The 16,118-nt window shown below is 37.6% G+C and overlaps 1 protein-coding gene across 1 annotated transcript; it reads left to right on the forward strand.

The window, feature by feature from the left end:
• The first annotated feature begins 1,394 nt into the window (after positions 1 to 1,394).
• Positions 1,395 to 14,925, forward strand: LOC114551693 (calpain small subunit 1). Its single transcript, XM_028572661.1, has 2 exons — positions 1,395 to 1,443; positions 13,548 to 14,925. Exon 2 carries the CDS (start codon positions 13,639 to 13,641, stop codon positions 14,317 to 14,319), a length of 681 nt encoding a protein of 226 aa, XP_028428462.1. The 5' UTR covers positions 1,395 to 1,443; positions 13,548 to 13,638; the 3' UTR covers positions 14,320 to 14,925.
• The last annotated feature ends 1,193 nt before the right edge of the window (positions 14,926 to 16,118 follow it).

The raw sequence follows: 16,118 nt of genomic DNA on the forward strand, positions 1-16,118 counted from the left end.
TGTAGAGTCTGGTCCTGTAGTTGGACTTTATATTCATGTAGAATCTGGTCCTGGAGTTGGACTTTATATTCATGTAGTCTGGTCCTGTAGTTGGACTTTATATTCATGTAGTCTGGTCCTGTAGTTGGACTTTATATTCATGTAGTCTGGTCCTGGAGTTGGACTTTATATTCATGTAGTTTGGTCCTGGAGTTGGACTTTATATTCATGTAGAGTCTGGTCCTGGAGTTGGACTTTATATTCATGTAGTCTGGTCCTGGAGTTGGACTTTATATTCATGTAGAGTCTGGTCCTGGAGTTGGACTTTATATTCATGTAGTCTGGTCCTGTAGTTGGACTTTATATTCATGTAGTCTGGTCCTGGAGTTGGACTTTATATTCATGTAGAGTCTGGTCCTGGAGTTGGACTTTATATTCATGTAGTCTGGTCCTGGAGTTGGACTTTATATTCATGTAGAGTCTGGTCCTGGTCCTGGACTTTATATTCATGTAGAGTCTGGTCCTGGAGTTGGACTTTATATTCATGTAGTTTGGTCCTGGAGTTGGACTTTATATTCATGTAGAGTCTGGTCCTGGAGTTGGACTTTATATTCATGTAGTTTGGTCCTGGAGTTGGACTTTATATTCATGTAGAGTCTGGTCCTGTAGTTTGACTTTATATTCATGTAGAGTCTGGTCCTGGAGTTGGACTTTATATTCATGTAGTCTGGTCCTGGAGTTGGACTTTATATTCATGTAGTTTGGTCCTGGAGTTGGACTTTATATTCATGTAGAGTCTGGTCCTGTAGTTTGACTTTATATTCATGTAGAGTCTGGTCCTGGAGTTGGACTTTATATTCATGTAGTCTGGTCCTGGAGTTGGACTTTATATTCATGTAGTTTGGTCCTGGAGTTGGACTTTATATTCATGTAGAGTCTGGTCCTGGTCCTGGACTTTATATTCATGTAGAGTCTGGTCCTGTAGTTGGACTTTATATTCATGTAGAGTCTGGTCCAGGAGATAGACTTTATATTCATGTAGAGTCTGGTCCTGGTCCTGGACTTTATATTCATGTAGTCTGGTCCTGGAGTTGGACTTTATATTCATGTAGTCTGGTCCTGTAGTTGGACTTTATATTCATATAGAGTCTGGTCCTGGTCCTGGACTTTATATTCCTGTCACTGCAGCAGAGATATTCAGCTCTTATTACTCTCACATCTCTGGTTTTATTCTCAGTTCAGGTTGAAGAAACCAGAGTTCTCCTCTAAATGTTGATCATAGTGTGGTCCTGAGGGAGGAAAGGGTTTCTGTGTCTGGTTGAGTTACAGCCCCCCCCCAGAGGAGAGCAGCTGGAACAGGCTGGATCCAGGCTCTGCTGTGATTGGCTCCTATGATCATGTGATATCTGAGAAAGCGGAAGCTGAGAGAGAGATTGAGTGACCGTGCTGCCTGCAGACCAAAAGGTAAGAAAGTTGAATTTTTAAAAGCTGACACCCTGCAGGAAGACTTGATGTTTTCATCAGCAGAGAGGAGACAGAGAGAGAAAAGTTAAAGTTAGTTCAAGTTAATAACAAACTGAAGTTGAAACAGAGACTTAAACACAGAGAGGCCTGCTGTCAGTCCACATCATCAGAACAGGATTTAAAGTCAAACTACTCATTCTGCACTATCATAATATATAAAATGTATATAGAAATTACATTTTCTCTTGACACTTTTGAACTTTTTTGACAGTTTTGAGTCTTTTTAGGAAGATTTAGGTTGGTTATAAGAAGTGAAGTTTAGGCTCACTGTAATGACTTCATATCCTGCTGATAGAATCAGAATCTGATTTATTGGCCAAGTATACTTACATACACAAGGAATATGTCTCTGGTAGGTGTTAACTCTCTATACATTCAAGTAGTAAAGATTATTACATATACATATAAGTACATATCAACACAATGTACAAAAATACAACGTACACAGTGGGATGTAAAGTGCAAAGAGTAATAGTGCAAAGTAGTTTGTAAGATGCATATTGGAATGATGAATATGTAATGAATGTATGTGTATGTGTAACATACCCCTGTTCAGATGGTGTGTGCAGGAGGAAACATAAATTAAACAACTGTTTTTTTATCTGTAATCTTTACATATTTCTGTGTTAAATCTGTGTTGATAAACTAAATCTCTTTCTGATGATGTGTATCCATTTATGTGTTTCTGTAGAGCAGACGGGCAAAAATCCTTCATTATGCGGCACGATTTCTTACAAAATGCGATGGAATATGCGGGATATTTATGCAATTTTTTGCGATGAAATTGCGGGACTTGCAAAAACTGCGGTTCGATTTGAAAAAGTGATTCCCCCAACACCCTGCTTTTCTTTAAACTTAATTTAAAAAAATAGTTCACAGATATGCAGTCATCGCGATATGTTAACAAATAAGATACAAAAATATATACAAATAATATAATATGAAAGTAAAAATAAAAGTAATAGTCTAAACAGGGAAATAAACGATACAAAAGAGACAGTTTTCATTTTTGTCTTTCTGTGCTTCAAGATGGCTGCCGTGGTGTGAGTGTGTGCTGCAAGCTCAGTCTGCTGACCCAAATCTTTTTTGCTTATTTGAGGTCATTATGACATAATTGTTTTCACTTTTAAACAATTTTGTACAATGTTCTACTAGACGTATATCAAGAAAAGCAAACTAAACCAATTTCCAGCTTTATACCAACCAGCTATTGGAATATATTCTTCTCTTTGTGCGAGTGGGAAGAGACCGGCCTCTCAATGGGTGATGAAACAATTACTCTCCAAAATATTTTGGACATGATGCAGCAAATGAAATTAGAGATGATTTCACACTTGGACGCCAAAATTGATTCACTCTGAGCCAATCTTGCCAAAATAGATGGCTCGCTTCAAATGTTTGGAGAGCAGGTTGTTGAGCTGGAGCAGAGAGTCGGCTCAAATGAGGATGATATAACAGAGCTGGTCAAACGTGTTAAAATACTTGAAAAGGATAACACTGACCTGAAAACATGGGCGGAGGACGCTGAGAACCTAAGCAGACGCTCCAACCCTACGATTCATCTGCATTCCGGAGAAGGCAGAGGCTAGAGATATCCTTGGCTTCATGAGACATCTGATTCCACAGCTTCTAGGTGAAGCAAATTTCTCTGCTCCTCCAGTGATAGAGCACTGTCATCGTGCAGGTATCCAGGACAACTCCAGAGCCAAAGGTCCCAGGCCGATCCTGGTAAAGTTTCACTATTTCCAGGATAAGCTAAAAGTAATGAAACTAGGCAGGGAGAAGAAGGAGCTCCTACAGTTCAAAGGAGTTTGTGTTTTCATTTATCCGGACTTCTCCGCTGGTCTGGTCCAGAGACGCCGAGGGTTTGATGCGGTTAAGAAAAAGCTTTGTGATCGGGACATTAAGTATGCACTGATCTATCCCTGCACGCTGAGAGTTGCCTTTGCTGGTAAGACACAATTCTTTCGTACTCCTGAGGAAGCTGAGGAATCCCTTGGTGATCTCTCTCTTATAAACTCCTCCATTGACTCTGACATGACATCTTAAAGTTAGTGAATGAAGGATAGTGCTAATAGTAGCACAATACTTAGCTTGCTGATGAACTTTTCAACCTGTTTTTTTTAACAATACTTCCCCTGCTGGACTGGCATTGAATTTATTATATATTATTTGTATCTTTATCACTGACATAGGTGCTATTTGAGTGACTGCTGTCTGTTTGTTCTATTTATTAGCAAATTAATGTTGGGAGCAGTAAGCGTTGGTGGTGCTGTACTACTGATTGCTGTATAATATCATTTAAATGGCGTAAAATTGTGTAATTAAAAGATGGGGTAACGTAGGTCTCCTAAATGGGAAATGATTGATACCAATGGCTGATACAATTCATATTCTGATTTATTAATTAAATTTAACAAAGTATCATTTACAGTCCACTATTTTATTTTTAACATTATTATTATTGTTTGAAGTTATGTCATCTAATAATTTCCATGCAGTTATGGTTATGTTACATAACTATTCCTGCAGATGTGTGCACATAAGTATATTTTTATCATTATTTTGTTTGCTAATGGGTTATGCAAACTGAGTGGTGAACTTACAGGTTTATGTGCATATTCTGTCTATGTGTGTGTGTGTGTGTGTGTGTGTGTGTGTGTGTGTGTGTGTATGTATGTGTGTATGCATGTGTTTGCTCTCCTACTGCCTTTCTCTTCACTTGCTCCTTACTGCTTCATACAATAATCTGTGTTGATGCTTTATGACTTTTTTTGCCTTCATATCATGTGTATATTATATTTTAGGAGTAATGAACTTCACTAAAGGTTTATTTGTTATACACTTGGATATTAGGAGTCTGCCTCCTAAAATTGATTTACTGAGAGCTTGGCTCATTTATAATAATCCACATATTATTACTCTTTCTGAAACCTGGCTACATAGTGAGATCTCTGATGATGAAATAAAACATTGACAATTATGTGTTATTTAGGAAGGATAGGGGCTCAAGGGGTGGGGGCCTCCTAACATATGTAGCCTCAAAAGTGACTACTGAACTTATATTGCCAAGTGAGAATCCCTTACATTTTGAAGGCCTTTTTGTTAAAATTATCTTTCATGAAAGCAAATGACTTATAATAGGAAATATTTATAAACCCCCTAATGCTCCTGCTGAAACCACTTAACGTATCTTGTCTACCATTAATTCTTTAGATTGTGCTAGTGAAAAAATCATATTAGGTGATTTTAACTCCAATTGGCTAGCGTATTCCTCTCATAAAGACCGCAATCTTTTTAATAGCATAAATCTAACGCAATTAATAACTGAATCCACTAGAGTTGGTCCTAACTCCTCTTCTTTGATCGATTGGATCTTAGTTTCTCATCCTGACAGAATCTTAAAATCTGGGGTATTACCTGACTCTCTCAGTGACCACTCTATTATCTTCTGCATATGGAAAATCAAATTGCCTCATCTTCCTCCAAAATTAATTAGAGTAAGGAAATGGAATAACATTAATCCTGAACACTTTATTCAAGATATACTAGATATTAATTGGGAGAGATTTAAGTTAATTCCATCTGTTGAAGATGCATGGATTTATTTTTATACTGAATTTGTTGAGATAATAGATAAACATGCTCCTTGGACATCAATTAAGGTCAAAGGTTGACATTTACCTAGGATCAAGGGAGATCTCATAAACTTGTTCAAACAAAGAGACAAGGCATGGAAAAAATATCGTATATCACATGATTCTGTTGACTGGGATGCTTATAAAGAACTAAGGAATAAATGTAAAACTACTACTAGAAATGCTGAAGCAAATTATTATAATGATTGTTTATCAACTGATTTTAAGAACTCAAAGAAAGTCTGGAAGAAAATTAATTCCATAACTAATAAACACACAAAAAGCCTTATTTCCCATATTAATATAAATAATGAAAAGATTAGTGAACCATTATTAATTGCAGAGGCCTTTAGTCAGCATTTTTCCTCAGTCTGCAGTCCTTTTGCCTTTCCTTCTTACTCTGATATTTAATTTACCCAGAACAGGTGCAATAGATCTTTCTGCTTTAATACCATCACTCCAGTTGATGTTCAGCAGGTTATTGATAGCATAAAGTCCGGATGCAGTGCTGGTACAGATGGTTTGGAAATTAAGTTCTTTAAACTCACCTCTCATGTTTTATCATTTCCTTTGGCTGATATATTTAATTTATCATTGGCAACTTGCAAAACACCTCGATCATGGAAGTTTGCAAGAGTATCTCCTCTTCATAAAGGAGGTGATATCACAGATATTAACAATTGCAGACCTATTTCAATTATTAATAGTGTAACAAAAATATTTGAAAAAATAATTTTTAATTAACTTTCTAAATATCTTAATGATCAAAATGTATTATCTCCACATCAGTCTGGTTTTCGACCAAACTTTTCGACCACCACTGCTCTTCTAAAATTCACAAACGACATATTGTCCGCATCAGACAGTAATATGCTGACAGGTGCTATATTTATTGATCTTACCAAAGCATTTGATATGGTTGACCATTATCTTCTTTTAGACAAATTAAATGCTATTGGTCTTTCTTCAGACTCTTTATTATTTTTTAATTCTTTTCTTCATCATAGAAGTCAATGTGTTGCTTTTCAAGGCAACCAGTCTGGCTTTACAGTTTTTTTCGATTGCTAAACGACAGTGGGCACAACTGGAGTCACATGTGCAAAACTCTAACTACAGTCTACACAGCAGCAGTTCATGTGGACCAGACTCTAGTTGGTTTCTCATCGCTTGAACACAGTTTTCAAAACTCTACACACTTATCCCAGGACTTTAACCACAACCTGCACAACACTGTAGATTTACAGCACTTTGTTCAGATGCTAACACACTGCTGTCAACACTGTTAACCACACATTCAAAACAGAATAGATTTCAGTCTGGTGCCTATCAAACACTGCTGATTGCAATTTTAGCTGAAAGCCTAAGCAGGTGTCTTGTTTTAGACTAGTTAGTGAACATATATGGTATTTATACAGAGAAAGCTCAGAAAGCCTTTTTTTGTATACAAACACCAAATAATAATTAAACAATTATACACTGTACCGTTTGACAGAAACAGGTAAAAGAGCAAAGATACTCAGGGCCGGGGATTGCCATAGGCAACCTATGCAATTGCCTAGGGCATCAAATGTGTTGGGTGCGCCGTGTCGCCCTTAGCTCTACTTCCCATTAATAATATGACAAGCGAAATAAAACATGTTTATTAAACATGATCATCCTAGGGCGCTCCCTCAGCCACACGTTTACTTGTCAACCTTTCATTACACGACGTTTCCAGTCTCAGGTCAGACTCAAACACACGGAGCTCTGAAGCAGACGTGCGGGTCGCTTATGTCCACTCTCTCTGTAGAAATAGAGACGAGCAGCGGCACAGATACGGAGCTGCTGCAGCGCGCCTTCCGTGGACGCGGAATTAATTCATGAATCATTCAGGTGAATAATTGTCATATGCACATTTAAGGAGGTTACCTCCTCAACAAAAGAAGCAAAAGTGGGAAAAGTAAATGTTGCCTAGGCTACATGTATTGTGACTCAGATATAATTAGCAAAGTCGATCTACAGAAGAATAACTAGTTGAAAGCAATACAGAATGCCTGAGAGCCTTATTGCAATATATTCCATTATGTTTTTATATTTGGATTTGGATTGTAATCTATGTTTCACTTTAGATTTCCAGTATAAATTGATTCAGAAAAAGGTAAACAAAAATAAGTGCATAAAAATTCACCAGAATGCAGGAAATGAAGTATTTAATGCTCAAAATTTTAATAAGTCACCATGCACACAAATCTGGAAACAAAACACTGGTCTCTGGGTTGCCAGACCAGTTCTGATTAGACCAAATGTTGGTGCCATCGAACTTACATGGAAGCTAGAAACTAAAATGTACATACATTGCTGCTCTATCGCTGACACAGCACTGTGGAGATCTGGCAATGCAAGACAAGGGGGGTGCGCACGCGCAAAACTCAATCTCACCTAGGACAACCAAAGGGCTAGAACCGGCCCTGAAGATAACAATATGTCCATGTAAGATGTCTGAGGTTATGTACACAGCTATAAAAAAGTGAAAAACACTATATCTTTACAATAGTAAAACTGTGTTCTTACTGTTTTTCAGAAAGTAATGGAGGTGAAAGCAATAGAAACACCACATTCATTAGTATTTAGAGATGATGAAGACATCCAATGTGATGAAGAGAACTTGCCACATGATGCAGGAGAGAGGCAGGATTAGTCACACTATTCTTTTTTTACTGTTATGTACCTTTTAGTTTTTTTCCCCAGTAATTCCATAAATTACTAGAGACAAAATACTATATTGAAGAAAACTGCTGATTTCCATTCCTTCTTGTTTACCTTATGTAAAAATTGGTATGTTATACAATCTATATTTTTTCCTTAAAGAAACTATTGAGTAGTGTAAAGTCACTCAAATTGTTCAAACTGTAAAGATGAAAAAGTTTGTAATTTCTGTATTGGTGTTTGATGCTAGTGTTTTTACTCTTAGTGTGTTCTAAGTGACAGTGTGTGTTATCTCAGTGAGGATTGTGCGTAGTGTTTGGCTGCACTGACCCTGTTTAGCAGGTGATGTGAACTGTGTGTGTCATGTGACTGTTGGTAGTGCAGACTGTAGTTTGAGTTTTGCACATGTGACTCCAGTTGTGCCCATTGTCGTTTAGCAATCGGAAAAAACTGTAAAATCATTGATAAAGGTGTTCCACAAGGTTCATCCTTAGGCCCGCTCTTATTCTCGATCTTTATTAATGATTTACTGCAAATGTGTACTGACAGTTTAATTCACTTATATGCAGATGACACCTTAATATATTCATCCAGTTCTGATATTTCACAAATCCAATTATCTCTTCAATCGGACTTTAACCTAGTTCAAAAATGGTTTTATTCTAACAAACTCCTATTGAACAGAAAAAAATCATACACTATCTTGTTTTGCACTAGACCTAATTCTTTGCCTATATCTAAATGCTGGTCAATTACTTTTCTTGATAAAACAGCTTTAACAATAGTTGAAAAGTATAAATATCTTGGTCTTTGGCTTGATAACCAGCTCTCCTTCAAACCTCATATTAATTCAATCTGCAAGAAAATATATGGCCAATTGAAGTCACTTTATCACTCTGTAGATTGTTTTTCACAACAGGTTCGAAAAAGAATTATAACTCATTTGATACTTCCAATAATTGATTATGCCGATACCATATACGGGAATACCACAGATTCAAATCTTCGTCCTATTTCTGTACTTTATAATAGTCTTTGCAGATTTGTGCTTAGATGTCCTTATAGAACTCACCATTGCCAAATGTATGAGTCTTTGAACTGGCTGACTCCCAAGTCAAGAAGGCAATTCCACTGGTTACTACTTTTTTAAGTGTATTAATTTCCATTTCCCTCCTTATTTGAAATGTCTTCTAGTTTCTTTTAATACACAGTACAATTTAAGGCATATGAATCAGCTCTTCATTTATGTACCCAGAATTAACAAAGAAGTAGGTCATTGTGCATTTAAATTTAAAGCACCATCAGACTGGAACAATCTCTCTCGCTCGCTCAGATCTATAATTTCCTTTTATGTTTTCAAATCATCTCTTTTTATTTATTCTCAAACATCCTGTTCCTGTTTCTGATTTTTTTTTCTTTTCTCATATACTGTACATGTTTGCAGTTATGTACAGTACCTGCATGTGATAGTGAAGTGCATAAATATATTTATACCTTGTTTCTGTATTTGCATTTTTGCAGATGGCTCACTGATTGACTTTGATTATGGTATGGGCTAAAGGGAAGAGATTAGGTTTGTGGGAGCATTATTAGTGAGTGCGTGTATATGAATGTGAATGTTGTTGTATCTAAATGTTTGTTATTGTCTTGTGTTGTATTTACTTTAAAGATGATTCTCCATCTTGATGTTGGTTTCTTTGTATCTTAAAGGACCCCCTCGAAAATGAGATGGTGCATCTCAAGGGGTTAACCTTGAAAATAAATCAATAAATAAAAGAGACAGACTTTCAAAAATCGTTAATAATACTGACAAAAGGAGCACTCAAACAAAGAAATTTGAGTGATCAGATATTAAGATAGCTTTCTTATTGGATACCAACTTAAGAGACTCAAAGTACACGTCAAATTCAACCCCCATCACCCTGCTTTTTGATGATGTTCACGTTAAACGCGTAATTATGTCACTTCATAACGTTTCCATGGCAACAGGGGAAAATGGCTGCTCTTGTGTGAAGTAAACGCAACATTTTTTCAACTTTCTCCTAAGATATATGTGACTCTTTTGCAACGAAAATGTGGGGATTATTAAATCATGCAAGCACTGCATATTTTGTGCGGAAATTGGCAATTTATGCGCCGAAAGTGCGGCATATTTGAAAAAATGCGGCCCCCGCATGAATATGCGGACTTTGGCTGATTATGCGTTGAATTATGCGATCGCATAATCGTGTTTTTCTGGAGGGACTGTTTACATATATGGAGACTTTATACTGCATATATACTAAGCACAATGACAATAAATATTTATCTATCTAAACTCGTCGTCACATGACGCTCTTCTTGTCGAACTAAACTCAACTGTAACTACCTCTGAAAGGAACTCACCTCACCTATCACGATATTTTTGACCAAATAGGCTACCTCAATATCGATATTTACACAATAAGATTTTAGATAAATAATCATCAGTAATGTGAACAAAATGTCTGTGGGGGAAAGGCAAACAATAGAACAGTTACAACAGTCTGGTCAGTTCAGAAGAGTACATCACTTTACTGTAATGCAGACTTTAAAACCAGGGGCCTGTTTCACAAAACCAAGATAAGGGATTAAGCCGGGATTTCTTGGTTATCCTGGATGAATTTAGCCTTGACTCGGTTTCACGAAAGCAGAGGCACATAAATCACCATGGAGATTTATTCTGTGCAGTTAGCCTGGTCCTGACCAGGCTATCAGCCAGGATTTATTTAATCCTGGAACCTTTTCTGTTCACCCAGCAGTGGTTTCACCTTATTGTTATCAGCCTGGATTAAAATACAACAGGTGCATATTGCTGTTCATTTGAGTACTGTTATTATTTAAAGTTGTGACCATTATTTTTTTTTTTATTATAAATTTGTCATTGTTACTGTTATATTGCTGTATGAAGACTGCTGTTCAAATTGTTGTAAGAAGTTTGATGAATACATTATGGCAGTTGTTGAGATAATTAGAAAAGGCTGATAAAATTTCAAATGAGTTTTAAATGAAGTCTGTTACTAAGGACAATACATACAATGCTGTACATTTCTATAGTTCCCCAATGCACCTTAAATTATTTTAGTTTATAATTTCTTTTTTTTTTCTTTAACAATAAGGATCATGTTTGTTCTGCTTCCGTGTGCATTGTATTTGGCATTCTTAGCACACAATTTGTGCTGTCCAGTAAACTGGGACTATAATTTGGGAGGATTGTATAATTTTAAGAACATATCCTAACTGTACAATCCTCCCAAATTATAGACTTAGTTCACTGGACCAGTAACTATCTAGTGATGTAGACTACTGTACATTCATGTAACAACAGGGAGAGGACACCTTAATGGTTTTTGACCTTATATTTTGCCTGGGGGGAAATAACTGATGAATATACTCTGTTCCATTAATGTTTATAGTGTGCATGGAATTTATCACTTTGTTATCTTTATAGTTTATAGATTTTACAGTGCAATTTCTTCAGTGTCTTTATTTTCTATGTCCATATATACCAGGGAGCAAGGCATATAATATGTAGAGAAGGAAACTCTTCCTCTATAAAAAATAAAAAAAACGCGAGAAAAAGCGTGACAGATAATAGCGGACAGACTAAATGATAGTCTAAAAATATACATTTATGAACTACTGCTCTTAAATGAAACCATTCAATGTGTCACTTGTCATTTGTAAAAACGAACACCTGTACACTTTGCATTAAAAGCGAGTAGTGGAAGTTAATATGACTTAGGAAATTAATATTTTAGCCCAGAGAGAGAGGGAGGAACAGAGTGAAAGAGATATTTACGCATTATATTTTAGCGTTTTAGAAAATGGATCTTCATGGTAAATTTCCTGAGTTATCTTCTGCTTACTTTTAAGGCAAAGGGTACCATTGTTAATTTGTGCAAATGATTAGTAGCCTAATAATTGAATGGTATGATTATGACGGTTTCCATTCAGAGCAGTGGTCAGTTAATGTATATATTTAGGCTGCTTATGCATTCAGTCGGTCCGTGATCGTCTGCTACACTTTCTCTCGCTGTTTCGTTACAGCGGCCGTGTTATTTTCTTTTTATTCAAATAATGTGTTTCATATCATCATACTTCCACAAGAAGCTGCTGCTCACTCTGTATAAAGTAGCCTATGTACAATGCGTATTCTCCATTTTGGCATCAGTAAATCTGTGATCGACCTCGCGGTCTTTTGAGGAAATCCGTTGACGCGCATCTATCTGAATTAGTTCAGCCTGGCTCGACCTAGTCGCTCCTCCTCAGCCTGGCTTGGCCTTTGTGAAACGCACCAAGCCAGGATGCACAAATTAGACTAGGTCAAACCTCGCTTTATCAATTATCCTGGATTTATATATTCTGCTTTTGTGAAACAGGCCCCAGGAAAAGACACTTATGTCATATTATGATATTACGATATCCAAAATCTAAGACAATACCTAGTCTCATGATATCATGATATCAATATAATATCAATATATAGCCCAGCCCTAACAGACAGAAGTCAACAAGACACCGTAAACACACACACACACACACACACACACACACACACACACACACACGTGGCTCACACTCGCGGCTCACACTCACCTTTTTTTGGCTAAATTGAACTGATTTTCATCAGATATCATACAAATGGTTAACTTTCATAAGATATCAAAGAAACGTTTTGATGAACTCTTCACACAGTGACCTAGTAGTCGTGTGTGTAGGTGTGTGTTTGTGTGGGTCTGTGTGTAGGTGTGTGTGTGTTTGTATGTGTCTGTGTGTGTGTGTGTGTGTGTGTGTGTGTGTGTATATATGTGTGTGTGTGTCTGTTTCTCTGTGTGTGTGTATATGTGTGTGTCTGTGTGACTGTGTGTGTGTGTGTGTGTGTGTGTCTGTGTGTGTGTCTGTGTGCGTGTGTGTCTGTGTGTTTGTGTGTGTCTGTGTGTGTTTGTGTGTGTCTGTGTGTGTGCGCATATGTGTGTGTGTGTGTGTGTGTGTGTGTGTGACGGGGTGCATGGCTGCCGTCACGGTAGCCATGCACCACCTATTTTATATCTCAAAGACTGAATATGTTTGTTTGACGTGTCTATATGTTCGGTTATTTATCCTGGTTTTATATCATCTGTCATTCATAAAATTCTCCATGTTAATCCCGTTGTTTTGTGCAAACATTTAACATCTAATACTGCGGTGATTTGCTATAGCTATATTCATCTATACATCATTGTCTATTGTTTAAAACCATACAGATTGTCAAAAACATTACCTGGTATAACAACCACGCAACACTTAAGTCTTTGTTTAACTAATATTTGTTTATTGAGTGTAAAAGTATACAGAGGGTAAAATGTTTTGGGCTTACCAGCATGTGCTCTCTTTGTTATAAGGGAAAGTTTGCCGCGATCCTTGAGTTTTAATGGGTCTATGACTTCCGGGCTAACAGGAAGCTAACCGTCATTTTATGTATTATATTTTACAGCCAACAAGATGTCTTGTGGCTGTGTTCCTTAATGTTGTTAACTTTTTATATTATCATTCTTGCCTGTGGGCCTTAATTGGGAAAGAAAATAATAAAAAGTCCATCATTGCAACATCGTCTTTGACTCATGCTGAGATTTAATACCTGCTCAAGACTACTCTATTACATCTACCCTCAACAGTGTGTGTGTTTATTCTGATGATGTGTGTCTCTTCCTGTCTCCACAGAGCCTTCATGTCTCCATCAGATCCCAGTTTGATTTAAAGTCTGAGTCCGAGTCCAGCTTCATCAGGATCTGAACACATCCAGGAAGGAAACATGTCTTCAGGATCAGAACCAAGGCAAAGAAGAGACAGCAAAGAACATCCTCCTGATATGTCTGAATTAAAGGACAAACTCAAACAACATGCAGCTTCATTCATCAGAGAGTTTGACAGCAGTGAACACAGGATGAGACAGATAGTTAGAGAGTTTAGGGAGATCTCTGATGGAGTCAGAGAGACCCAGGAGGGACCAGGGACATGGGTCAGGCACTCGGCAACAGGAGGAATGGGACTCCAGGGCTTTGGAGGTCTGTTAGGTTGGGGGGCGAGTCTGTTAGGAGGGTTAGTAGGAGCAGCTGCTGCTGGTGGAGGAGGTGCTACTGTTGGAAGATCTGGTCTTGTTGAAGGTGCTGTTGGAGGTGCAAGAAACCCAAAGAAAGTGGATGAAAGTCCAGAAAGAGTAGAAGAACTGGGGGAAGAGTTCAAGAAGATCATTGAACGGCTGAAGAACGACCTGAGAGAAATAAAGAGGATGTGTGAGAAGTTGGAGCAAAGATCAGCTGAAGTTCAGGCTGAAAAGACTCTGAGAGACATGGAGGAGTTACAGAGCATTCTGAGACGAGTGTGTGAAGATAGAACAGGAAGAGGAATCAGGATTTTGGCTGATCTGTGTAAGACGGTAGTTGATGCCTGTGAAAATATGAAGAAAGATCTCAAAGGCTTCACAGAAAAGTAAAGATAGAAGCTGCAGTGTGTGGAGAGTGTGGCCTTGTTTCTTCATAAGTTCTCACTAAATCTGCAGTTTGAGATATAGAATTTAACATTTTGGACACAAATATTCCTCTGGTCCTAATTATTAAAACAAAAACTATTTCTTATTATTCTGACTGAAACATGATGTAACCGTGTTGGATTCAGACCTAAAAGGTTAAAGATAACCCAGGGTGGATAAACTGCCGTTTGTCATGTGACCAATGACGGTGCTACACCAGGGCTAGTCTCTCATGTCCAGACCTTCCTCCGCAATGCTGTGGAGGAAGGTCTCTCATGTCCAGACCTTCCTCAACCATGCTGTTGTTCCTCCACCTTCTCGTATTGAGTAAGATGTTCAGACCGGTGATATGATATATGTCAACCCTGTACCATGACTGAACACTGCGACAAAAAAAACTGTGTGTGTGTGTTTCTAGAGTTGAACTGTACTCTAAGTGTGCTGTTGGCTCTCCTGTGTTTTTACTTAACTGCTTGTTTTTAACTACTATGGACACCACGTCATCTATAGTCCTGTTACATTTCTTTTTTAAATTGTTATTTTTATAATTGCCATACCTGCCCAGGGACTACAGATGGAAATTAGCAATTGCTGCTATAACCTGGCCCAAGACATATTCTCTTGTTTAACAAGTTTAATGTCTATTTGTGCATTGTCCCTGTTTCAAATAAATACATTTCCATTCCATTTAAAATCTAAAAATATATATTTTATATATTCACATCCTGTTACACATTGTTGAACTTGTTGTGTTGATTAAATAAAGTTTTTAAAGAATGATTAGTGTCGGTTGTTTCCAGTCTTGATGTTACACACTCCCGTCACAAGATGGCGGCGGGCTCCTTTAAGCTCTGGTTTGGAGCCCGCCCAAAAACAAGGTGAAGAAGAGGAAGAGAAAGGGCCTGTCAGCTGGTAAACACACAGGAAACTTTCTTCATGACTGCGAAGGTCAGTTTCATATTTCTATGAATACACCAACACGTTGTTTACAGCGGGAAAGAGACGCCAGAGTCCGTTGACATTTCCGCTGACTTTAACAGCGCGCTGCGTGGCGACGAACGTGACCTGCGTCTCCAGCTAGAGTCAACAAACGTCTGGAAAAGGTTGTTTAAGAGGGTCAGGTATCAGAAATATGAGCACCGAATTAAAGCTATGAATAAAATTAAAAAAAAATTTTGAAGAAAAAGTTTTTTCATGTTTTGTTCTACCTTGTGTAGAGGTATCTGATAAACTTTAGGACCAGCTGTTATAGAAGGTACTAAACACATAGGACCAGCTGTTATAGAAGGTACTACACACATAGGACCAGCTGTTATAGAAGGTACTAAACACATAGGACCAGCTGTTATAGAAGGTACTACACACATAGGACCAGCTGTTATAGAAGGTACTACACACATAGGACCAGCTGTTATAGAAGGTACTAAACACATAGGACCAGGTGTTATAGAAGGTACTACACACATAGGACCAGCTGTTATAGAAGGTACTACACACATAGGACCAGCTGTTATAGAAGATACTACACACATAGGACCAGCTGTTATAGAAGATACTACACACATAGGACCAGCTGTTATAGAAAGCTCTGGACCTCCGCTGTCATGTAGATATGGTCTCCAAAGTTTACCCACTGTAAGCACTGTCAAATATGGTAATAAGCTATTTTCACCTATTCAACGATTAGATTTTTAAAATCTGATGACACCAGTGTGTTCCCCATCCCAAAAAACCCCAGGGTGTATCCAAAATTATACACTGCC

The sequence above is a fragment of the Perca flavescens genome, unplaced genomic scaffold (assembly GCF_004354835.1).
Source record: "Perca flavescens isolate YP-PL-M2 unplaced genomic scaffold, PFLA_1.0 EPR50_1.1_unplaced_scaf_33, whole genome shotgun sequence".
Classification (NCBI taxonomy): Eukaryota; Metazoa; Chordata; class Actinopteri; order Perciformes; family Percidae; genus Perca; species Perca flavescens.

Excerpts from the sequence above, each read along its gene's own strand:
- LOC114551693 (XM_028572661.1), top strand. The coding sequence starts at position 13,639 with ATGTCTTCAGGATCAGAACCAAGGCAAAGAAGAGACAGCAAAGAACAT.